This window comes from Triticum dicoccoides, chromosome 2B (genome assembly GCF_002162155.2).
Source record: "Triticum dicoccoides isolate Atlit2015 ecotype Zavitan chromosome 2B, WEW_v2.0, whole genome shotgun sequence".
NCBI classification, from domain to species: Eukaryota; Viridiplantae; Streptophyta; class Magnoliopsida; order Poales; family Poaceae; genus Triticum; species Triticum dicoccoides.
In genome coordinates this window covers 671,990,340-672,015,979 of record NC_041383.1, presented here as the reverse complement: position 1 = coordinate 672,015,979, position 25,640 = coordinate 671,990,340, and the positions used below count along the sequence as shown (strand labels likewise).

The 25,640-nt window shown below is 45.9% G+C and overlaps 2 protein-coding genes across 2 annotated transcripts in view; one reads left to right on the top strand and one right to left on the bottom strand.

Moving 5' to 3' along the window:
* Window positions 1-2,553, top strand: part of LOC119365524 (wall-associated receptor kinase 1-like) — a 5,696-nt gene extending 3,143 nt beyond the window's left edge. Inside the window, exon 5 of the mRNA XM_037631163.1 lies at window positions 541-2,553. Within this exon, the coding sequence (XP_037487060.1) occupies window positions 541-1,790 (1,250 nt within the window). The 3' untranslated portion in view covers window positions 1,791-2,553. The remainder of the gene's footprint in view (window positions 1-540) is intronic.
* Window positions 2,554-8,951: 6,398 nt separating this feature from the next.
* Window positions 8,952-12,134, bottom strand: LOC119365523 (wall-associated receptor kinase 2-like). The gene is made up of 3 exons (XM_037631161.1): window positions 10,805-12,134; window positions 10,526-10,678; window positions 8,952-10,432 (listed from the first exon to the last, which is right to left on the bottom strand). The coding sequence occupies exons 1-3, from the start codon at window positions 11,664-11,666 to the stop codon at window positions 9,228-9,230; spliced, it is 2,220 nt and encodes a 739-aa protein (XP_037487058.1). The 5' UTR covers window positions 11,667-12,134; the 3' UTR covers window positions 8,952-9,227.
* Window positions 12,135-25,640: the final 13,506 nt, after the last annotated feature.

Sequence of the window (25,640 nt, the reverse complement as noted above, 5' to 3'; positions counted from 1 at the left end):
TTTTGTGATAAATTTTGCAATTTAAAGCTCTAAAAGGACAATCTTGGTGTACGCAAAATTATTGTTTAGCCCCTCGTCCTTACATTTTTACCGCAGAGCACAAAATGATAATTTCACCAAATTCACATGTGCTTACAGTGTTCACAAATCTACATGGTATTTCTCTAAAAAACACTTACAAACACACCTTTTTCTAATAAAGTGTGTAGGGGCAACCGAGCTCCAAAAATCTGTGTCCCTATACAGCTCTTATGATGGCTCATATGAATGGCCAATGAACTACAGGCATAGAATATTTTGCAAGTTTACATAGTGTTTATGACTATAAGAGAAGATTACCTGGATCAAACGCATCTTCCCTAATGGCTAGTGTTAAGGGGATTTGGCAGCTTATGCATGTCCTAAAGATTATGTCAATATACTATCTGCATGGGAGTAATCAAAAGTAACTTGATAGCTATCAGCATTTCTTACTAAAATGTTAGTCCCACATGCGTTAAATGAAGAACGAAGACTTACTTTTCCATCCAATATTTGCAGGTGTTGGTCTTGCACTTTTAGTTACAACATCTAGCGCAGCTCTGTGCTACTACTGGGGCATGAAGAGAAGACAGGTGAGAAGAAAGAGAGCTGAGTTATTCCGTAAGAATGGAGGCTTGCTGTTGCAGCAGAGATTTACGGCAATCACATCTCAAGGTAAGGACTCGTCAGCAAAGATATTCAGTGCGGAAGAGCTCAAGACTGCAACTAACAACTATAATGAGACTCGAATCCTTGGCCGAGGTGCATATGGCACAGTGTATAAGGGTGTTCTTCCAGATGAGACAGTGGTTGCTGTAAAGAAGTCTAGAGTGTTCAATGAGAGCCAGGTGGAGCAATTTGTCAATGAGATTACCATCTTATCACAGACCGATCACCCCAATGTTGTCAAGCTTCTGGGATGTTGCCTAGAGACCGAAGTGCCTTTGTTGGTGTATGAGTTCATACCCAATGGAACACTCTTCCAGCATATCCAAAACAGAAGTCCACCTTGCTCCTTAACATGGGAGGATACCTTAAGGATAGCTGCACAAATAGCAGAAGCGCTTGCCTATCTGCATTCCACATCTTCTATACCAATTATTCACAGGGATATAAAATCAAGCAACATACTGTTGGATGAGAACTTTGTGGCTAAAATATCAGACTTTGGTGCATCAAGATCAGTTCCATTTGACCAAACTCATGTAACCACCCTTATTCAAGGTACAATAGGGTATCTCGATCCTGAATATTTCCAAAGCGGCCAGCTCACAGAGAGGAGTGATGTCTACAGTTTTGGAGTAGTTCTTGCAGAACTATTGACAAGGCAGAAGCCTATTTCTGTAGGCAGGCCAGAAGAATCATGCAACTTAGCCATGCATGTGGTGATTTTACTTAATGAAGGGCGCTTACTTAAGGAGATAGAGCCACACATTTTGGAAGAAGCAGGTGAAGAGCAAATCTATGCAGTTGCACAGCTCTCCGTGAGATGCTTAAATATGAACGGACAAGAACGACCCACTATGAAGGAGGTTGCATCAGTTTTAGAGGAGCTAAGAAGGTCATTCAGCAATGACAAGGAGCAAACTATGAGAAGAAAAGATGAACCTGTACAGAAATATAATGAACAAGGGCATCTTCTACGTGAAGCAAGCTCGACTTCTAGCCTGCACTATTCAGAAGGAAGTACGCAGTTGAGCATGGAGGCTGAAATGAAAGCTTCTTGTTTTTTTGAGAAAACGCAGAAGATTTGCGTTTCATTGCATTGAAAAGGAAGGGGTTTTAGTTACATCCTCCAAGGAGGCAATCATACAGTGCGAGGGTGTTGCAATTAGTGTACATCCCAGGTCTGGGGAATGAGAGCACGCAGGCCCAACGCGCTGGCTCTGGCCCAAAGGGTCGCCTCCTCCTTGATCTTAGCCAGTGGCGCAGCTATTTAGCCAGTGGCGCAGCTCTGTCGAAGACGCAGTCGTTCCGATGCTTCCAAAGCATCCAGGGAATGAGTAGTGTCGCAGAGGCGAGGCCCTTGCGCATCGGCTTGGGCGTGTGCTGCCGCACGGAGAGCCACCAGGTGTTGGTTGAAGGCTCGCCATCAGGCGGGTTGCAGGGAACCCTTAGCCAGCTCAGGATTTCGTACCATACCTGCCGAGAGAACGGGCAGGCGAGGAGGAGATGCTGGATGGTCTCCGGCGCTTGGTCGCAGGGTGGGCAGCGCGCGGGGTGCCGCAGGCCGCAACGCGCGAGGCGGTCGTCGGTCCAGCACCGGTCTAAGTGGCCGAGCCAATGGAAGAAGCGTACCCGGGGCGGCGCCCAGCACCGGTCTATGTGAGACTCCAAGATGACGCTTCTCATAATATTTAAATGCAAGTTGACATATCAAGACAATATGTAATATAGTTGTGTAGTAGAATCACGTAAAATACCTCAGTGTAATTGCTATTTACTTATTTAGGTCAACAATCACCACAGGAGAAATTCTTGATATCCCAACTGTGGGTTCAGGTCCAATTCTACTTCAGAGATTTACACCAATTGAGTACGGTACTAACACATTTGTTCCTTAAATTTGATCTAAATCAAGCATTAAAAACCCTCTCGCCTAACTGACGTCGACATGTATGCAAAACCAGGGGAATGCAGAGTGTCCATCAAAACCTAGTGCACACGCCTAATCGGGCCCTCAGGATCAGGTTCTCAATTGTGCAGCTAGTCCATGGTTCCAAAAAAGTGCTATGCTGATTTTAATTCAATGCATTGGGTTGTGTCATTCCAAGTCTTATTAGCACTTGGGGCCTAACGATGGACATTTTACACAGAACCAGCGAGTCTAGTATATTCGTACATCGGTGATTGTCACACATAGAGATCATTGATCGTGGATTAATGGCTTCATTGGTATAATTTTACCACCTCAAAGCATATTCCGCCCAAATCTTAGATGAAAGTATGCAGGATGTGAGTAGTAATACATTTCTTTTCCCTAAGCAAGTAGCCGGATCAACCTAGTTTGATCAATACATTTACCTAAACATCACGATTGGGCTTCGAGATCGAAATAGAACGTACTCCTACTTTGGTACAAGCGACTCACCCTGGCCTCTTGCATTCCACCGCGGAAGAAGCCAATAGCAGTTCCAAAATACAGAGATCAAGATCCTAGGTTGTAGGCTTGTAGCCCCTTACCTCGCCGCCGTAGCGCCAGGCACTAGGACTCCGGCGCGGATCCGACCCTGGCCTCCTCGAGCAAGATCCAGCCTCATCACCGCCCATATCTCCCCAGCCCTTCCTGGAGACGCGTTACTCGGGCCTACACTTGCCTCCCCGTCCCCGGACCTCGGCCCGTGAGGGCACGGTGGGACAACCTCCCATGACCGCGGTGAGGGTCGACGGCTCGAGGCCAGCCGCTTCCTCGTCGTCTCCGGCGACGCCCACCCGCGTCCAGTCCGTCCCCTAACCTTGGCGAAGCCGGTGCCGAGGAGGGACGGCGCGCGAGGGCCGCTGGGGGGTGGTGGGTAAGCGGCATTGCGGCCGACGGGAGGCGACGATGTGGGGGATGTGGCCGCCGTGCCATTGCGACAGAGGAGGAGATTTTTTTTCCTTTTTGAGACAAGGAGGAGGAGTTTCTTTTTAGCAAAACAAGGAGGGGGAGTTTTTTTTTAGGTTAAACCAAAGCTTTATTGCTCATAGTCCGCATGATGTGGGGATAAAACGGATCATCAGGTTCGGACAACCAAACATGCCGCCCCTGATCCAATGAATGAGAAAACTTGGCTAATCTATCTGCATCTGCGTTCGAGGCTCTACCTTCAAAAATAAATTTACAATTAAAAGTTAAAGATTTAAGCTTAATCTCGCTAATAATAGCTTCGTACACTCTAGAGCTTCCTTTGTCAATATCGCTAACCGCCGGTTTCGAATCCGAGGCCATGACAAAATTTTGGAGCATAAGATCTTGCGCTAGGGATAAACCCTCCCAGCAAACAATCACCTCCAACATCACCACGTCAGTTATATCTGTGATCACCAGAGCTGAGCTACCCAAGTAGTTGCCCGCCTCATCTCGACACACTGCCATCGCTGCACCCATGGGCTCTAGAGGTACCCGCGTCAATGTGAAGCCCGTAACTAAAAACTGTTAGCCCCGTCACGAAGGTGAGGCCCGTGACCCCGAAAACTATGAAGCCCAAAGAGAAGAGAAATGTTTTTTTTCTGGCAATCCTTAACATGTGGTGTTGGTTCCACAAGGGAGAAAAAAAGGGTTCTAAAAAAATAGGGATGGTTTGTTTTTTATAAAATGGGTTGGGGCGAATCAAGTTGTGTTAGATGGTTAGGAGTGGTATCATCAGCCCATCGGGGTTCAAGTCCTAGACTTGACATTGGTCCTCACATTATTCATATATTTATTTCAGGTTTCTGGCGTTGTTCGTTCGGTGGGAAGAGACGTTCCTGTCAACTACGAGGCGCCTATGGCGACTTCGTAAAATCTCAATATGTTATACCGGCTTAGTTTCTCGGATATGCTTATAGGGGTAAGATGTATGTGTGTGCATAGGGATGAGCGTTCATAACTTCATATACGTAAGCGACTTTGATTGTACTGTGTTAAAAAAATAGGGTAAGGAAACACCTTTTTTTTTTAAAGGAAAAAATGAGGAGGCAATGCCGAGCCGAGGCGACTGAAATAGTTTGCACACCAGCTGTTTGACATGCAATCCTTTGACGCGGGCGAACGATTGCAGATCATGCAAATCGATTATTTGACACCGGCGTGTTCTATCTTTTTTCTCTTTTTTGGGCTTGTTGAGCTGTGCCCTCAGCAGAACCTATGTACTTTATGGTGAGACTTGGATGTGTCTGTGGAGCTCTCTGCCGGTTTGCTTTATTTATAAAGCGGGACGAAAGCCTTTTTCGGTTAAAGCACACCGCCGGCCATGAATCCAGTGACGGGTTTGGTAGGCTTTATCAAGCTCAACCAGACTCTGACGGGCTAAGTACTCAACTGTTTGGTTGCCTGTCTTACACGTAGTAACTGGCTCGCACGAACTTAAAGCGCTCTCAGTCAGACGAACGCTCAGATCAACCATTTTCCAGATGCAGGCTTGATCTAGTGCAATTTACACTATAGAAAGAATGCAAGTTGAGATAAATATAGGCGACCAAAAGATATATAAAACACGGCCTAGAGGCTATATCTCTATTATTAAAGGGCAATCTGCCGTCGTCGTGATGGTTCGATCATCCTCCTCCCCCACTGCTGTCATCCTTCACGCAAAAAAAAAAACCGGCGCTAAAATAGCCGCCACGACCACGACGAGCCAGCGATAAAAATACTCATTGAAACGAACCCACGCACGCACGATCCAATCGAGGTTCCCACGATCCCCTGCCAACAAACCATCCGGTCTGCGTGACCCCCTTCCTCGCGCCCTAACACATCTTATTTGGGACCTCATCCGGTTGCTCTCCTACCCCCACCCATGGCGCGCCCGGAGGAGATAGTTGAGAAAGGGGAGGAAGAGTAGGTACAGGGCGGCGGCGGAACCCGACCTTCTCAAGAGCACGCCGGGACAGGGCGCCATAGGCGTACACGAGCGCTTCAACACGCTCCAAGCCATGCAGATCACCAACGCCGAGCAATTCGTGGCCGCCGCGCCCTAGGGCGTGCGCAAGCACGATAGCAATCTCCGCGTGGCACCGGTCGTGCAGGGACATGGCGTCATAAGCGTCCACGAGAGCCTGAACGCGCTCCAAGCCCTACTGGTCGCCAACGCCGAGCGCCTCATGGCTGCTGTGGCCGCCGCCCCCTAGGCGTGCGCAAGCACGATCCCGATCTCCGCGTGGAACTTTTGGACATCACGGGTGCAGTCGCGAGGTGTCCCAGAGATGGGCTGCAACCTTGCTGCACGCCTATCCTTCGGCACGCTCGGCACGCCGCCCTCCCACCTGCATCGCCGCTGCACGGCCCGTACGTGAGCCGAGCGGTGATCATATCCTCAAGACTGAGCTGGAAACCATGCCCCTTCACGATCGTCAGTCTTGGTGGCACACCCTGGGTTAGCACGAGGCGAGCAAGATTGCAAGCCCGCCATTACATTTCCTCTTCACGGGCAAGACACCATTCAAAGTGACGTCTTCTTGCTCACATTATCCCGTTCCTTACCTTTTCTTCGTTGTTGTGTTTATGTATCATGTTCAAGCCTCCTCAGCAGAAGGCGCTATCTTGCAGAAGAGATGCGATGGCAACACTAGAGTACTGCTATTACTACTTTTTGTAACAAAAGACGACAGTATGAACAAAAGGTATGCAATTTTTTTCTATATGTTTGATTACGTACAGTGTACCGACATACATGCAAATATCTTGAACAAGCGATCTCACATTTGGGGTACTTGTTTTGGAGAATTTATGCGTGATTTAATATGATTGAATAAATTATCTTTGTATATGTAGAATGTTTTGAGACTTGCAGCAGCTACTAAATGAAACTACTTATTCACCTACAAATATATATCTATACAATCATCCTCCATATTTTCACATTGGAGTGGAACTGTGGAACATATTTAATAAGCAGCCATGACAAAACTGGAGAGAAAGAGAGAGAGAGGGAGGGAGTGAGGGAGAGAGAGACTTCAATATTTATGTTTTCTTCTGTAGGGAGGGAGTGAGGGAGAGAGAGAGAGAAGTGGGTGTGAAGGAGGGGTCAGGAGAAATGTTCTACCCTTTTTTTTTGCAAAGAGCGAGTGATTAGGAATGACGTACCAACATGTTCCAGACATTTTATAATTTAAGCAATTGTTTGATTGACATGCTTGCATTATTTTATTCCGTGGCAACGCACGGGCACTCAGCTAGTACCTTAAACAGGCTCCACTAAAACATGTTTCACTGGATTAGGCTCCATTGTGAATGTAACCAAACACGTCATAGGCGTCTACATCCGGAAGTATTTGCCATTATGGCAGTGGCAGGCAGCGCATTCGAGTGGGAACATGCTCTGGTCCCTGGCGGCTGGAACCCTAGTCGCCGCCAGGAGAGGCCGATCTTCCAACGCTGTCCTCCGCTGGCTCCCCTCCATCGGCGACCTCGGTCGCCAGTGGTGAGGGGGTTCGCCGGATCCACTTGTGTGGATTGTTTTTACTCCCTCGTAGTCTAGGTTTTTAGATTGTTCATCGTCTTTGCTCTTCGGCGACGACGACGACTGCGCTGAATAAAGATTCTTCGGATCATTTCCTGACGAGGCCATCGGTCATATGATTGGGGATGGATTTGGAAACCAATCTGTTCAAGCAAGAATGGCATGGTGGCGGCGGCATCCTTGTGGTGAACCTGTGTCCTCAGGCTCCGCCGTTGCGACGGCGTTTGCTCCAGCGTCCGTACGGAGTTTGGGAGGTAGTCCAGGAGCGGATGCAGATTGTGGTCTGCATCGACGACATCTGGAAGACGGAACATGTGCTGGGCTCATGGTTAGTGGATGGCAGGTATAATTTCCTCCTTCGGCGTCTTAGTCGTGGTGGGGTGCCAGATCTGGAATTCGATGACGTGTCCGGGGTGTTGCCCCGGTCTGATTTGTTCAACGGCAAGGGCTTCACTTTTGGTGAGCCACCTTGAAGGTCCGCAAAGCTGCATATCAGCGATGGTCGAGCTCGGGTGAGGAGGTGATTCGTCATTTTTTTCTTCGGTGGCTGCTATGGTGGTGCCGAAGGCAGGTGACGTGTGTTGGTGTCAAGCTCAGAGATGTTCTGCTATCTTTTCAGTTTTGTCATGTCGGTCTTTACGTGATTTATACTTTGTTCTTTATGATATGAATGAGACACGTATGCCATGAAAAAAAAGAGTGGGAACACGTACGCACGCAGGAGACACGTCGCGCACAATGCATCATTGTAGGTCGGTCGTATAGGAGTCGCACGCTCAAGGAAGCGCGTGATATTTTCCCATCATCATCATCCTGGTACACTACGTCTTGGTCTCCTGGACTCGTGTTACAAACGCTGGTATGAGAGTCATGGTCAAGCCATCCATTCATTTTCCACAGCCACCGAAGACGACAGGGCAACATGGAAGCTGGAATACCATTGTCATGTCGCCCCTCCTGCGAAGCAAAGCCCAAAAGCCACCGGCGGACCAGGTCCAGTCGTTGGTGCCGTCTTCTCTCGGTCGTCCGCTCGTCGCCGCCTCTGTCATGATAGTGCCAACTGCCAGCCCTCGTTGAATGAAAATGTTTATTCATTGCAATATAACATACTCCCTCCGTTCCACTGATTATCTGAGCTTGAAGCATTTCTTCTAGTATCCATGCTAACACCTTGAATATATATTCCGGCAAAAAAAAAGGAAAACGCCTTGAATATATCATTAGTAATTCACCTCATCTCCTGTACAAGTAGTTTCGGATAATCCATGATGTACGTTGGTTTGCAGATGCGGACTGGCTGCTCTTCATCTACAGGAAATGTGTTTTTCAGGGAGCTTGATCGAGGTGTCAGACAAATAATTGTATGCCATATCCCGGTGTTTTATTTGGATCTTCTGTTTTAGTCACGAACAACTGCCAAGTTTGCTTTGTTTCATGGCTCTGAATTTGAAAATTTACAGTTGATTGTGCTCCAATACATATGTGAGATTATAAATGTGGAGATTCTTATAAAAAATAAACATGGAGATTAAATCCATCCTTGGCATGGATTAACCAGATGACCACTAAATGGCATGGATTAACCAGATGGTTTCTAAGTGGCAGGGATAATAATAATTTTCCTGTAGTGGAACTAATCCCTATTGGGATTGCAGCCTATCTCTTCCGGAGTAAAAGTTGAATGCTAGATAAGGTAGCAAACACATAGCATAAATTTTATTACCAATTAGTGGACTCAGATTTGTCTAAACAAATCTGAGTCCACTAATTCGGGACGGAGGGACTACTATCTAAGCTCCACGACGTATTTATGCAAGCGAAAGACTTCAGAATGAACAATGGTCGAATACAAAGGCGATTATGATTTGTATCTGAAGTTTTGGTCAAATCCGAGTGCGAAAATTTAGCAGTCATTTCTTGACCTACAAATGGGTCGATAAGTTGGGCTGAACAGAGATACGAAAAGAAAAGAAAAAAGCAACCAACACTTACTGATATAATAAACCTACTCTGGGTTTCAACCTGGCTGCCAGATAACCACAAATGGAACAGATAATTATGAAAGACCTAACATGAGAGATCGCCGGATGGGAGTAGAATGATCTCCATACTTTCATCCTTGGCAATTCCATCATGGCTCGAACTCAACTGCGCATCGAAATTCATCTCCCCGTGGCAACTCAAGTCTCGAAGCAGAGGAAGCAGAGGCTCTTCTTCTTCACTCTTCAGGACAGAGTGTTGTTTCATCAGTCTTCTCAGAGCTTCAAGTTCAACCGCAACCTCAATCATCCTCGGCCTCTCTTCACCTCTCGACCTCAAGCATCGCAAAGCCAACTGCGCGACTGTTTTGACATGTCTCATCCCAGCTTCCTCAGCCACTTGAGAGTCCACAATCTTCAGCAACTGGTTCTGGTGGAATAACGTGCTAAAATGCATTGCTAGACTTCTAACCTCGTCGACCAGACCATCTGATATTGGTTTCTCCCTTGTCAAAAGCTCAATAAGTACCACGCCAAAGCTGTAAACGTCACTTTTCTCGGTCAGTTGGCTTGTCTGGAAGTACTCAGGGTCCATGTACCCTAGCGTGCCCTGCACTAAGGTCGTCACATGGGTCTGATTTGGGGGTAGTGGCCTTGACGCGCCGAAATCAGACACCTTTGCGGTGAAGCTCGAATCAAGAAGAATGTTCGATGACTTGACGTCTCTGTGAACGATTGGCGTCTTTGCAGCCAAGTGCAAGTATGCAAGTGCCGATGCGGTTTCAACTGCAATCCTTAGGCGGTCCTCCCATGACATTGGGATTGATGTATTGTGGAGATGATGAAAAAGGGCACCATTGGAGATGAATTCATACACCAATAAGGGAACTTCTGCCTCAAGACAACAGCCTAGTAGCTGAACCACGTTCTTGTGGGTCACTTGTGAAAGAATGACCAGCTCATTGACAAATTGTTCCACCTGGCTCTGATCAACTCGCTGCGACCTTTTGACTGCTACAACCATTTGATCTGATAGTACACCTTTGTAGACAGTCCCGAATCCACCTCTACCAACAATATTGCTATCACTGAATTTGTTGGTTGCTTTGTCAAGCTCAGCTGAGGTAAATATCCGCAGCGGTGCTCTCCGAGAAAGCATTTGCTGCTTCAGTAACACGCCACCATTCTGCATAAAATATCTCTGTCTTTTCTTCGCAAGCTTTCTCCTCTTAACAAGACAGTGAGTCCAGAAACCGAGAACAAGGAGAAGCAGTAGCAGAGCTAGTCCCACAACTGCAAAGGCACACAACAAAACTTGGAGAATTATTTATTTGGTCAAACATTAATCTAACTCAACATTCATCCCTGAAATCTGCATAAACTTGCCTATTGAAATCTGCAGCGTGCCAATTCCACTGCAGCCACTTCCCTCCTTCCGGCCATCACCATTCATCCCTGATGGGCACACACAGTTGAAGCTGCCCTTCGTGTTGATGCAGGTATGCGTGCATGGCTTTACAGTGGAGCACTCATCAGTATCTTGCCGACAGTCACATGAAACAAAACAGATATCAGATATGCATAGCTCTTGCCATTAAAGTTGAAAAACACAAACAAAGGTAACAAGAAAACCCAGAAAATATAAGCAGGGGACGTGTTCATTACCTTGGCATCCACCAGGCCCTTGCAGGTATGGGTTCCCCAGAAATCCTTCGGTACAATTACAGCGATATCCAATCCCATTGGACGAGCTATAGCAGTAAGAATTCTCCTTGCAAGCATATGATGCAGAGCGGTTTGCCTCCTCACAGCTGCCACCATCTATGGACCACTCAAGAACAACAGGCCGGTATTGAGGAGGGCTATTATTTGAGTTGTTCAGGACCTTCAGGTAGGCAGCAGCGAAAGCGTAGGAGTTCTGCTCCACGATGAACGCCTCAGCACATGCTAAAGTATACTTGCTTAGGCTGGCATTTATGTTCGTGAAATTCAAAGACAGCTTCTTCAAACCCTTTGGCACCGGTGCTTGGCAGCAAGCCACGCCAGAGCAAGCACCATCGACGATGCTATTGCTTGTAGAGCAAAAAGAAGCGCAGCCACCGCTGTAATCGCTGGTGCCATTCAACAGCATGGCCACCATATTACAGCCGACGGCTGTCAACTTGTTCCTTGTATCGGAGAAGGTGAAGCTTGTCCCCTCAAGGCTGAAGCTAGCAAAGTCACCTCCGCAATGCCGGGAACGGGAGGCGGCACTAGCCAGGATGGTCACATAACCATCCAGCAGGGAGATGTTGAGGATGCTAATTGAGTTGTTGCCTATGGGAAGCATAGGACCAGATGAACCACATGTGATCTCAAACCCTTCAGCCGGGGAGGGGCTCTGCCCATAGACACCAAAAGGATAAGGGATGGAGATATTGGAACTTGAGCAGCTGGAGGTACTCGATTCCATAGAATGAACAAAGAATGGAGAGAAGCATGTGAGGAGGAGCCATGGCACGAGAGGAAAGGGAAGCAACTCCGCCATCGATCTTCAGAAAGAAACGCAGGGCTCCTATGCCTATTTATCAACACGTTCAAACCAAGGGGGAGACTAAGAATGGTAGCCACCAGCAAACACTTGCCCGTGGTTCTCTGGTACTCTTTTTGTAGGGCAATACTGGGGCATCGTTTTCTTCTCATTATGGTCTAGTTTCTGTAGTGGAAGCCTAGAAGGTGATCTAGTCAAGACTCACAGCCACAAAAGCCTGCCTCAGGCTTCAGCTAAGATGTGCTGATGTGGACTTGTAGTTGGGCACTCCCCCGTGGTCAAAGAGATATTTGTCCCATTAAAATGAGCACGACCATATTCCCTGTTACTATCATTTTCCCCTTTCCATCTCATTTCCTTTCTGAACTTTTGTTCTGTATGATCGTTGTTGTGCTGGTTGCTTTATAATATAAAGTGGGGGAAACCCTTTTCGTCATGCTTTGAATTGCTAGCTCTTGTCTGTACATATATACTCCTCCGTTCCAAAATAGATGACCCAACTTTGTACTAACTTTGTACAATAGATGACCCAACTTTGTACTAACTTTGTACTGAAGTTAGTACAAAGTTGGGTCATCTATTTTGGAACGGAGGGAGTACATTGGTGCCAAAACCAAATATGAAATATTATCATGCAGACCATTGCTCATGGGTATAATTGATTGATTTCACCACCTGACAGGTGACAGGCCACCTGAAAGTTCAGATGAAAGTATTCAGGCCTACGAGTAGTACTTATCTTCTCGTCAGCTAGTTCGGATTCACCAAGTTCAGTCGATGCCTGAACCTAAACAATAACCAAATATTATGCCCGGTCTACCAAGATGGTAAAAAAGAGGGCAGTAGATGATCATCCATTGTCCCTGCCATCCAGCTAGGAGGAGGGCCATCCACAAGCGGAACTGCAGAGGAAACTAGTAGTAGCAGATTTTTTTTAGAAGAAGGGCGAGTAGCAGATTCAGATATAGGTAGTAGTACTACCAAAATTCTAGGGTTTTAGCCTCTTACCTCGCCGCCATACGCCAGGCACGGCGACTCCGGGCTCCGCCTCGCCGCGCACCCTCCAGTCCATCTTATCACCGCCCATATGATCCTCCCAGTCCCAAGGTCGCGTTGCTCGGGACGCTGGGCGGATGGCAGGGTGGGTAGGAGTGCGTCTGCCGGCGCCGGGGAGGGTGCGCATGCGCGCGATGGGGTGGCTGCCGTGCTTTCCCCTGCCATTGCGGCGGCGGAGGAGGTGGGAGAAGCGGCGAGTGGTAAGGGTGAGGAGTCCTGGTTTCCGGAGGACAGAGAGGATGCTCAAGCGGTATGGAAAGAAATGATGAAACTGTCTTTAAAAAAACAAGGCAAAAGGCTTGTCATTACATTAAGGAATCCAATAACTCCCGAACGTTCGGATTTTGAGCATTTCGTCCCGAACGTTTTTACATGGTAATTTTAGTTCATAGGAGATGGCAACTTTAGTTCATAGGGATAGCAATTTTGTCCTTTTTCGTTTTTTTGTCAGAAAATTGCCATGTTTTCCTAATCTCACGCAAACTAAACTTGCCATCTAAACCCGTTCGGGTTGCCATGCATAACTCCCGGGAGTTATCATTACCGTACATTAATTAGGGCATATAAAAAATAGCTCGAGACATATACGTTGATTTTTTTTTCTCTTTCAATGCAAGCTACCACTAGTGGGCTTCATCAAAGAATAAAAAATAAAGACTCCCACTGCACATGCATCTCTGCTCTACACTTCAACCTTTTTAGCTTTATGCACTGGACCACACTTTTTCTCCCCAAACACTCGCATCCTGCTGAGGATCCCGCTGCTCCATCCGAACCTACTTTTCCTTGCATTCGATCCTACGTGGCGTACGCGGCATCACCCTGGGGCTATGCATCGGCCATGCCCTTAAGAAGGAAGGTTTGTAATAAATTCCAACAGAAGGCAACAAAAAAAGTCATGGCATTACATAATTCAAGTACTTAGCACCCCAGCACTCACAAACAAATCCAAGTACCATGATCATCGAAGGAGTCGCAGTGTTTCGACTTTCTTGCCAGATTGTTTGTGTTAGTGACACAGGCCCCTCATGGACGTGAACTGAGTTGTGACAATACCATGTTACATCGGCAATGGAAATAAAACTTTGCGAGATTTTGGGCTTATATGTAAAGGGGATTCGGCAAGGGAAAACCCTTAGGTTATCAAGGGGTTGGGACTTGGAGAGGAAAAATAGTACTTTTACTCACAATCACATGGTAATCGGGTAATTAGCATAGCAACGAACACAAAGTTTCAAATGTTACTCTATGTTTTGACAACGATAGGATAGCACACATCTGTCACTTCCAAGTGTTTCCTAATCTACACAAACAAAGACTCGTGGTCTTTTCAAACTTCCAACCGATTCAGCCTAGGTATATTTTCCAGATCGTTTGTGTTTAGTGGTATAGGCCCGTCACAAAGGTGAACTGAGCCATGACAGTACCGTGTTACATTGGCAATTGAAATGGAACTTTGCAATATTTCGGGCTTATATATAAAGGGGATTCGGCAAGGGAAAAACCCTAAGTTATCAAGGGGTTGGGACTTGGAGAGGAAAGGAAAGTACTTTTACTCACGGTCACATGGTAATTGGGTATATTAGTCGTAGCAACGAACACAAAATTCCAAATATTACTTTATGTTTTGACAACGACAAGATCAGACACGTCTGCCACATCCAGGTGTTTGCTGCTCTGCACACACACACAGACTCGTGGTCTGTTACAACTTGCAACTGATTCATCCTAGGTATATTTTACGTATCATTTGTCTTAGTGACACAAGCCCATCACGAAGGTAAACTGAGACATGACAACACAGTGTTACACGGCAATAAAAATGGAACTTTGCAAGATTTTGGGCTTATATATAAAGGTTGTTTGGCAAGGGGATAACCCTAGGTTATCATAGGGATTGGGACTTGGAGAGGAAAGAAAAGAAAAGTATGTTTACTCACATTCACATGGTAATCGGGTAATTAGCGGTAGCAACGAACACAATATTCCAAATGTTACTCTATTTTGACAATGACAAGATCAGACACGCCTGCCACATCTAGGTGTTTGTTGCTCTGCACAAACACAGACTCGTGGTCTGTTATAACTTGCAACCGATTCACCCTAGGTATATTTTATGTCGCTTGTGTTAGTGACACAAGCCCATCACGGAGGTAAACTGAGACGTGACAATACAGTGTTACGCGGGCAATGAAAATGGAACTTTGCGAGATTTTGGGCTTATATATAAAGGTGGTTTGGCAAGGGGATAACCCTAGGTTATCACAGGGATTGGGACTTTGAGGAGAAAGAAAAGTACTTTTAATCACAGTCACATGGTAATTGGGTAATAGTCGTAGCAACGAACGCAATATTTCAAATGTTACTCTGTTTTGACAACTAAAAGATCGGAGACATCTGCCACTTCTAGGTGTTTGTTGCTCTACACAAACACAGACTCGTGGTGTTTTACAACTTCCAACCGATTCAACCTAGGTATATTTTTACAGATTGTTTGTGCTAGTCACATAGGCCCGGCACAGAGATGAACTGAGCCATGAAAGTACCGTGTTACACCGACAATGGAAATGGAACTTTGCAAGATTTCGGCCTTATATGAAAAGGGTATTTGGGAAGGGGAAAACCCTAGGTTATCAAGGGGGTTGGGACTTGGAGAGGAAAGGAAAGTACCTTTTGCTCACGGTCACATGGTAATCGGGTAATTAGTCGTAGATGTTACTCTATATTTTGACAACGACAAGATCAGACACGTCTGCCACTTCTAGGTGTTTACTGCTCTACACAGACACAACAAACTCGTGGTGATTTACAACTTCTAACCGATTCAACCTAGGTGTATTTTATAGATTGTTCGTGTTATTGACATAGGCCCGTCACGGAGGTGAGCTGAGTTGTGACAGTATCATGTCACACCGGCAATGGAAATGAAACTTTGCAAGATTTGGGCTTATATATAAAGGGGAATCAGCAAGGAAAAACCCTAGGTAATCAAGGGGGTAGGGACTTGGAGAGGAAATACTTTTACTCACGCTCACATGGTAATCGGGTAATTAGCCGTAGCTAAAGGAAATATGCCCTAGAGGCAATAATAAAGTTGTTATTTATATTTCCTTATATCATGATAAATGTTTATTATTCATGCTAGAATTGTATTAACTTGCACTATAGTCAATAATCTAGATTACATTGTAATGATTCTAACACCCATGGAGTCTTGGTGCTGATCATGTTTTGCTCGTGGAAGAGGCTTAGTAAACGGGTCTGCAACATTCAGATCCGTATGTATCTTGCAAATCTCTATGTCTCCCACCTGGACTTGGTCCCGGATGGAATTGAAGCGTCTCTTGATGTGCTTGGTCCTCTTGTGAAATCTGGATTTCTTTGCCAAGACAATTGCACCAGTAGTGTCACAGAAGCTCTTCATTGGTCCCGATGCACTAGGTATGACACCTAGATCGGAAATGAACTCTTACATCCAGACTCCTTCATTTGCTGCTTCCGAAGCAGCTATGTACTCCGCTTCACATGTAGATCCCGCCACGACGCTTTGTTTAGAAATGCACCAGCTGACAGCTCCACCGTTCAATATAAACACGTATCCGGTTTGCGATTTAGAATCGTCCGGATCAGTGTCAAAGCTTGCATCGACGTAATCATTTACGACTAGCTCTTTGTCACCTCCATAAACGAGAAACATATCCTTAGTCCTTTTCAGGTATTTTAGGATATTCTTGACCGATGTCCAATTATCCACTTCTGGATTACTTTGGTACCTCCCTGCCAAACTTATTGCTAAGCATACATCAGGTATGGTACACAGCATTGCATACATGATAGAGCCTATGGCTAAAGCATAGGGAACATCTTTCATTTTCTCTCTATCTTCTGTTGTGGTCGGGCATTGAGTTTGACTCAACTTCACACCTTGTAATACAGGCAAGAATCCTTTCTTTGCCTGATCCATTTTGAACTTTTTCAAAACTTTATCAAGGTATGTGCTTTGTGAAAGTCCAATCAAGCGTCTTGATCTATCTCTATAGATCTTGATGCCCAATATGTAAGCAGCTTCACCGAGGTCTTTCATCGAAAAACTTTTATTCAAGTATCCCTTTATGCTATCCAGAAATTCTATATCATTTCCAATTAACAATATGTCATCTACATATAATATCAGAAATGCTACAGAGCTCCCACTCACTTTCGTGTAAATACAGGCTTCTCCAAAAGTCTGTATAAAACCATATGCTTTGATCACACTATCAAAGCGTTTATTCCAACTCCGAGATGCTTGCACCAGTCCATAAATGGATCGCTGGAGCTTGCATACTTTGTTAGCACCTTTTGGATCGACAAAACCTTCCGGCTGCATCATATACAACTCTTCTTCCAGAAATCCATTCAGGAATGCAGTTTTGACATCCATTTGCCAAATTTCATAATCATAAAATGCGGCAATTGCTAACATGATTCGGACAGACTTAAGCATCGCTACGGGTGAGAAAGTCTCATCGTAGTCAACCCCTTGAACTTGTCGAAAACCTTTTGCAACAAGTCGAGCTTTGTAGATGGTTATATTTCCATCAGCGTCAGTCTTCTTCTTGAAGATCCATTTATTCTCGATGGCTTGGCGATCATCGGGCAAGTCAACCAAAGTCCATACTTTGTTCTCATACATGGATCCCATCTCAGATTTCATGGCCTCAAGCCATTTTGCGGAATATGGGCTCATCATCGCTTCCTCATAGTTCGTAGGTTCGCCATGGTCAAGTAACATGACTTCCAGAATAGGATTACCGTACCACTCTGGTGCGGATCTTACTCTGGTAGACCTACGAGGTTCGGTAGTAACTTGATCTGAAGTTTCATGATCAATATCATTAGCTTCCTCACTGTTTGGTGTAGTTGTCACAGGAATCGGTTCTTGTGATGAACTACTTTCCAATAAGGGAGCAGGTACAGTTACCTCATCAAGTTCTACTTTCCTCCCACTCACTTCTTTTGAGAGAAACTCCTTCTCTAGAAAGGACCCGAATTTAGCAACAAAAATCTTGCCCTCGGATCTATGATAGAAGGTGTACCCTATAGTCTCTTTTGGGTATCATATGAAGACACATTTCTCCGATTTGGGTTCGAGCTTATCTGGTTGAAGTTTCTTCACATAAGCATCGCAGCCCCAAACTTTCAGCAACGACAACTTTGGTTTCTTGCCAAACCATAGTACATAAGGCGTCGTCTCAACGGATTTTGATGGTGCCCTATTTAACGTGGATGCGGCCGTCTCTAAAGCATAACCCCAAAATGATAGCGGTAAATTAGTAAGAGACATCATAGATCGCACCATATCTAGTAAAGTACGATTACGACGTTCGGACACACCATTTCGTTGTGGTGTTCCGGGTGGCGTGAGTTGCGAAACTATTCCGCATTGCTTCAAATGTAAACCAAACTCGTAACTCAAATATTCTCCTCCATGATCAGATCGTAGAAATTTTATTTTCTTGTTACGATGATTTTCCACTTCACTCTGAAATTCTTTGAACTTTTCAAATGTTTCAGACTTGAGTTTCATCAAGTAGATATACCCATATCTGCTCAAATCATCTGTGAAGGTGAGAATATAACGATACCCGCCGCGAGCCTCAATATTCATCGGACCACATACATCAGTATGTATGATTTCCAACAAATCAGTTGCTCGCTCCATAGTTCCGGAGAACGGCGTTTTTGTCATCTTACCCATGAGGCACGGTTCGCAAGTACCAAGTGATTCATAATCAAGTGATTCCAGAAGTCCATCAGTATGGAGTTTCTTCATGCACTTTACACCAATATGACCCAAACGGCAGTGCCACAAATAAGTTGCACTATCATTATCAACTCTGCAATTTTTGGCTTCAACATTATGAATATGTGTATCACTACTATCGTGATTTAATAAAAATAGACCACTCTTCAAGGGTGCATGACCATAAAAGATATTACTCATATAAATAAACCATTATTCTCAGATTTAAATGAATAATCGTCTCGCATCAAACAAGATCCATATATAATGTTCATGCTCAACGCTGGCACCAAATAACAATTATTCAGGTCTAAAACTAATCTCGATGGTAGATGTAGAGGTAGCGTGCCGACTGTGATCACATCGACTTTGGAACCATTTCCCACGCGCATCGTCACCTCATCCTTAGCCAATCTTTGCTTAATCCATAGTCCCTGTTTTGAGTTGCAAATATTAGCAACAGAACCAGTATCAAATACCCAGGTGCTACTACGAGCATTAGTAAGGTACACATCAATAACATGTATATCACATATACCTTTGTTCACTTTGCCATCCTTCTTATCCGCCAAATACTTGGGGCAGTTCCGCTTCCAGTGTCCAGTCTGCTTGCAGTAGAAGCACTCAGTCTCAGGCTTAGGTCCAGACTTGGGTTTCTTCTCTTGAGCAGCAACTTGTTTGATGTTCTTCTTGAAGTTCCCTTCTTCTTCCCTTTGCCCTTTTTCTTGAAACTGGTGGTCTTATTGACCATCAACAGTTGATGCTCCTTCTTGATTTCTACCTCCACAGCTTTTAGCATTGCGAAGAGCTCGGGAATATTCTTGTCCATCCCTTGCATATTATAGTTCATAACAAAGCTCTTGTAGCTTGGTGGCAGTGATTGAAGAATTCTGTCAATGACACTATCATCAGGAAGATTAACTCCCAGTTGAATCAAGTGATTATTATACCCAGACATTTTGAGTATATGTTCACTGACAGAACTATTCTCCTCCATCTTACAGCTATAGAACTTATTGGAGACTTCATATCTCTCAATCTGGGCATTTTCTTGAAATATTAACTTCAACTCCTGGAACATCTCATATGCTCCATGGCGTTCAAAACATCGTTGAAGACCCGGTTCCAAGCCGTAAAGCATGGCACACTAAACTATCGAGTAGTCATCAGCTTTGCTCTACCAGACGTTCTTAACGTCGTTAGTTGCATCTGCAGCAAGCCTGGCACCCAGCGGTGCTTCCAGGACGTAATTCTTCTGTGCAGCAATGAGGATAGTCCTCAAGTTACGGACCCAGTACGTGTAATTGCTACCATTATCTTCCAACTTAGCTTTCTCAAGGAACGCATTAAAATTCAACGGAACAACAGCACGATTCATCTATCTACAACAAACATAGACAAGCAAAATACTATCACGTACTAAGTTCATGATAAATTTAAGTTCAATTAATCATATTACTTAAGAACTCCCACTTAGACAGACATATCTCTAGTCATCTAAGTGATCACGTGATCCAAATCAACTAAACCATGTCCGATCATCACGTGAGATGGAGTAGTTTCAATGGTGAACATCACTATGTTGGTCATATCTACTATATGATTCACGTTCGACCTTTTTGTATCCGTGTTCCGAGGCCATATCTGTATATGTTAGGCTCGTCAAGTTTAACCTAAGTATTCCGCGTGTGCAACTGTTTTGCACCCGTTGTATTTGAACATAGAGCCTATCACACCCGATCATCACGTGGTGTTTCAGCACGAAGAACTTTCACAACGGTGCATACTCAGGGAGAACACTTCTTGATAATTTAGTGAGAGATCATCTTAAAATGCTACCGTCAATCAAAGCAAGATAAGATGCATAAAGGATAAACATCACATGCAATCAATATAAGTGATATGATATGGCCATCATCATCTTGTGCTTGTGATCTCCATCTCCGAAGCACCATCGTGATCACCATCGTCACCGGCGCGGCACCTTGATCCATCGTAGCATCGTTGTCGTTACGCCATCTATTGCTTCTACGACTATCGTTACCGCTTAGTGATAAAGTAAAGCAATTACAGGGCGTTTGCATTTCATACAATAAAGCGACAACCATATGGCTCCTGCCAGTTGCCGATAACTCGGTTACAAAACATGATCATCTCATACAATAAAATATAGCATCACGTCTTGACCATATCACACTACTAGGGAAAACCTTATACACAGAATGTTACCAGTAGCGCTGTACAAAATCAAACGCTACTGCTACTTAGTAGCAGCGCGCGTAAATAAACCACGCCACTGCTATGACTTTAGCAGTAGCGCGTACAAGCGAAAAATGCTGCTGCTATGTTTGAACTTGGCGCACATGGCTAGCCCAACCTAGCAGTAGCGCGTATACTGGCCCAGCGCTACTGCTAACTTAGCTAACTTAGGAATAGCAGTAGCGGGTTTCAGGAAATGCGTTGTAGCTAACTTAGCTATAGCGCATTTCGGAAACGCGCTACCATTATGTTTCACTTAAACAGCGGTCCCCCCTGCCCCCGGCCACCACACTTCTTCCCCAAATCCCTCGCCCTCGCCGCCGTCTCCCCAATTCGCCGTCGCCCCACTTCGCCGCCATCTCCTGCCGGCGTGGACGCCCGCAACCTCACCGTCTCCCCCTGAGGCCGCCCTCATCCTCACTGCTGCCGCCCGAGGCCGCCCTCGACGTCACCGTCGGCGCCCTTCGCCTCATCGCCGCCCGAGCCCGCCCAGGACCGCCGTTGCCCGTGCCCGAGCCCGCCCTCTCCGCCCCTGCCTCCGTCACCGAGCACCTCCCTGCCACCGTCTCTCCCCTCTCCGTAAGTCCCCCACCCCTCCCCCCGACTCCTCTCTCTCTGCATTTTAGAGAAAAAATTAGTAGAGCAAAAGTTTGTTTATAGCAAAAAATTTAGTTTAGAGCAAAGGATGTTAAGTAGTAGATGTTAGAGCAAAAATTAGTTTAGAGCAAAAAAATTGGTTTACAACAAAAGTTAGTTAGGGCAGTAGGGTTTAATTAGGGTAGATGTTGCTTGTATAGTATATAGTGATACTAGTAGATGCTAATTAGGTTAGGGCAATAGTGGTACTAGTAGATGTTAATTAGATGTTTTTCAGTTAGGGCACTAGAGTTTTGCTAGGTTACTTAGGTTAGTAGTGCTGCTAGTAGTAGTGGTACAGTAGGTTAATTAGGTGATGTTAAATGAATAACCTAAATGAATGAAATTAGTAGTTAACTGAATTTTTTTTCCTTTCATCATTATAGAGCACTAAAGTTAACTGAATTTTGTTCTATTAGTAGTTAAATGAATTTTCTTCTATACTTTGTTTTTGAATTAGCTTGTGAAATTTGGACATGTGGTTGCTCGTGTATATTTGGACATGTGTTGCGGTGTCGAAGAGGGATATTTGAACACTGTTTCCAGGGAATGATGCTGAGTGGCCTATGTTTTGCCGGAATGTTGATTCATTTCTGTTCCGGCAAATTTCAGGTTCTCGATTTGTCCACTTTTTAGCAAAGGTCATGCCAAAATTTTCCGTGAATTTCGGCATGACTTGTGCTACAAACTAGGACATATCGAGTGCCGGAGATTTGCCGCACCAGGAAGGAGTCAACATTCCTGCAAAACAATAGGCCTTTTTTATGTCATTATTCATTTTATTAGGTCTAGAATTAATTGACTAGATTTAATCATAGGAAACATGGCTATCAACAATGAAGGACAGGGTTCTAGTGATTGCGACGATGTTTACCGGGCGGCAGACGAATTTTTTAGCCTTACCGACGATCAACCGATGTCTCATGTCGCAGACTTTTCCTTGCAGGCCGACAAAACCCCGTGCACCATATTGTACACCATCAGCGACCAGAAGGTGGACGTGGGGAAGGCGACGATAATGGAGCCGAAGGAACCATTGTTCCACAGCCGGCCGATCCCCCCGAACGTCTTCAAGGTTTCCGTGGCCAGTGTCGAACCGGGCCACAAGAATTTGCCTCCTCCAATACTACTGGTGGATGAGGAGGAGACACCGCGGCGGCTTGGTGATTGTTGCAATGGGTGGGTCCTATTGTAGCCAAAGAGTTTGCTTCGTCTGAAGGCGGTCGGGAGCACACCCACAAGCACGCAGCCTCGGCAAGGTATGAACATCAACACCCCACCTACCCAATTAGCGTCGGGTGTCGGGTTGGGTGATAGAAGACGAGGTAAGGAGGAGGCTCCATTAGTCGCTGATGACGTTGCCATGGATGAGGATGAGGACGACGGTGGCGCTGAACAGTATGTCTATACTAGCGCCTCCTCAGGGTTTGAGCGTCATGAGTCGGTGCCTGAATTGTCGTCTCAACATATTATGGACGACCTTCCGGTAGTAAAGAAGTCTAGGAAGAGAGCAAGGAAAGGCAAAAAAGTTGATTCTATGATCCAGCCGCCTCAGCAGCCTCGGCTTCAGGACCGTATAGATATCCCCGATGCGGATAAATGGCATATCCCCGGTCAACCAATCCTACCTGCAATAGTGCTACATGCCAGATTCGGCGATCTAAGGAGACTTCATGACGATGTGCTGCGGGTAGAGAAAGGCCTCATCGCCTCGACAGATCCAGGATACCCAGTCTATGTGGTTAACGTTCTGCGGCAAATGTCATACGTCGACAGCTTCCCCGCGGATAAGTTCTTCCTCTGATTCGATTACATATTCGACATGTTTCACGTGAAGAAGCTGGATTTTACGTTTGTCCGCCTTTATGCCTTGCACATGAACTACATCATCGGGTTTGAGCAGATATCTCATATATGTGTCGCTGACCCGTACTACATGCATGAGGGCTTCTTGGGAGTCTGCGCAGAGCACCGTGTATACGCGAGAGAATACATCATCAATTTCATGCTCGCCAATAAGGACAAGGGGGCGATTCTCGTGCCTTATCATCCCATGTAAGTCATATGTGCTGCTATCCTTCCTTCGATTTCAATCATTCATTTGCACGGTGGAGGCTAAGTAATTTGAGGTGTACTTATTTTGTGCAGCGGCGGGCGCGCCGTCCTCATCATCCTATATGTTGGAAATATGCCCTAGAGGCAATAATAAAAGGATTATTATTATTATTTCCTTGTTCATGATAATTGTCTTTTATTCATGCTATAATTGTATTATCCGAAAATCGTAATACACGTGTGAATACATAGACCACAACATGTCCCTAGTGAGCCTCTAGTTGACTAGCTCGTTGATCAACAGATAGTCATGGTTTCCTGACTATGGACATTGGATGTCATTGATAATGAGATCACATCATTAGGAGAATGATGTGATGGACAAGACCCAATCCTAAGCATAGCACAAGATCGTGTAGTTTGTTTGCTAGAGCTTTTCCAATGTCAAGTATATTTTCCTTAGACCATGAGATCGTGTAACTCCCGGATACTGTAGGAGTGCTTTGGGTGTACCAAACGTCACAACGTAACTGAGTGACTATAAAGGTATACTACGGGTATCTCCGAAAGTGTCTGTTGGGTTGACACGGATCGAGACTGGGATTTGTCACTCCGTATGATGGAGAGGTATCTCTGGGCCCACTCGGTAATGCATCATCATAATGAGCTCAAAGTGACCAAGTGTCTGGTCACAGGATCATGCATTACGGTACGAGTAAAGTGACTTGCCGGTAACAAGATTGAACGAGGTATTGGGATACCGACGATCAAATCTCGGGCAAGTAACATACCGATTGACAAAGGGAATTGTATACGGGGTTGCTTGAATCCTCGACATCGTGGTTCATCTGATGAGATCATCGAGGAGCATGTGAGAGCCAACGTGGGTATCCAGATCCCACTGTTGGTTATTGGTCGGAGAGCTGTCTCGGTCATGTCTACGTGTCTCCCGAACCCGTAGGGTCTACACACTTAAGGTTCAGTGATGCTAGGGTTGTAGAGATATAAGTATGCCGCAAACCGAAAGTTGTTCCGAGTCCCGGATGAGATCCCGGACGTCACGAGGAGTTCCGGAATGGTTCGGAGGTAAAGAATTATATATGGGAAGTCGAGTTTCAGCCATCGGGAAAGTTTCGGGGGTCACCGATATTGTACCGGGACCAACGGAAGGGTCCCGGGGGTCCATTGGGTGGGGCCACCTATCCAGGAGGGCCCCATGGGCTGAAGTGGGGAGGGGAACCAGCCCCTGTTGGGCTGGTGCGCCCCCCTTGGCCCCCCCTGCGCCTAGGGTTGGAAACCCTAGGGTGGGGGGCGCCTCCACTTGCCTTGGGGGGCAAGCCACCCCCCTGGCCGCCGCCCCCCCTAGGAGATCCCATCTCCTAGGGCCGGCGCCCCCCCGGGGACCCTATATATAGAGGAGGGAGGGAGGGCAGCCGCACCCTTGCACTTGGCGCCTCCCTTCCCCCTTGCTACACCTCTCCCTCCCGCAGACGCTTGGCGAAGCCCTGCCGGGATCCCTGCTGCATCCACCACCACGCCGTCGTGCTGCTGGATCTTCATCAACCTCTCCTTCCCCCTTGCTGGATCAAGAAGGATGAGACGTCACGCTGACCGTACGTGTGTTGAACGCGGAGGTGCCGTCCGTTCGGCGCTAGGATCTCCGGTGATTTGGATCACGACGAGTACGACTCCCTCAACCTCGTTCTCTTGAACGCTTCCGCTCGCGATCTACAAGGGTATGTAGATGCACTCCCTTCTCTCTTTTCTAGATGAACTCATAGATTGATCTTGGTGAACGTAGGAAATTTTTTTTATGCAACGTTCCCCAACACTATACCCCCGATTCTCCCACACTCTTTACTTGGACTCGTCGAAGAACATTCACAAAAAGGATTACACCCACATCAAGGATGTTCTCGACAGTGCTATGTTTTACTACCAAGCAAGGGGTGGAGAGGTTAGGGACAATAAGAGAAGGGGCGGCAGGGTCGCCTTCGGCCATAAGACCGACTTCTGCTGCATCCAGCAACCGAACGATTCTCTTAATGATGGATTCTATGTCCTACACCACATGCTGGAGTACAGACGGGATCACCAGAACCTTCACATGTCACCTAGATCCGGCGATGCCCATATTCTGCAATGGGCAAGGAATGTAGGAGATATCGAGGATCATCGAC

Bases quoted from the DNA above. Each gene is read 5' to 3' on its own strand.
- LOC119365523 (XM_037631161.1), bottom strand. From the start codon at position 11,666: ATGGCGGAGTTGCTTCCCTTTCCTCTCGTGCCATGGCTCCTCCTCACA. The intron at 10,679-10,804 runs GTAATGAACACG...ACTGTCGGCAAG, and splicing joins AGGGCCTGGTGGATGCCAAG to ATACTGATGAGTGCTCCACT. The intron at 10,433-10,525 runs GCAAGTTTATGC...GTGCCTTTGCAG, and splicing joins CACGCTGCAGATTTCAATAG to TTGTGGGACTAGCTCTGCTA.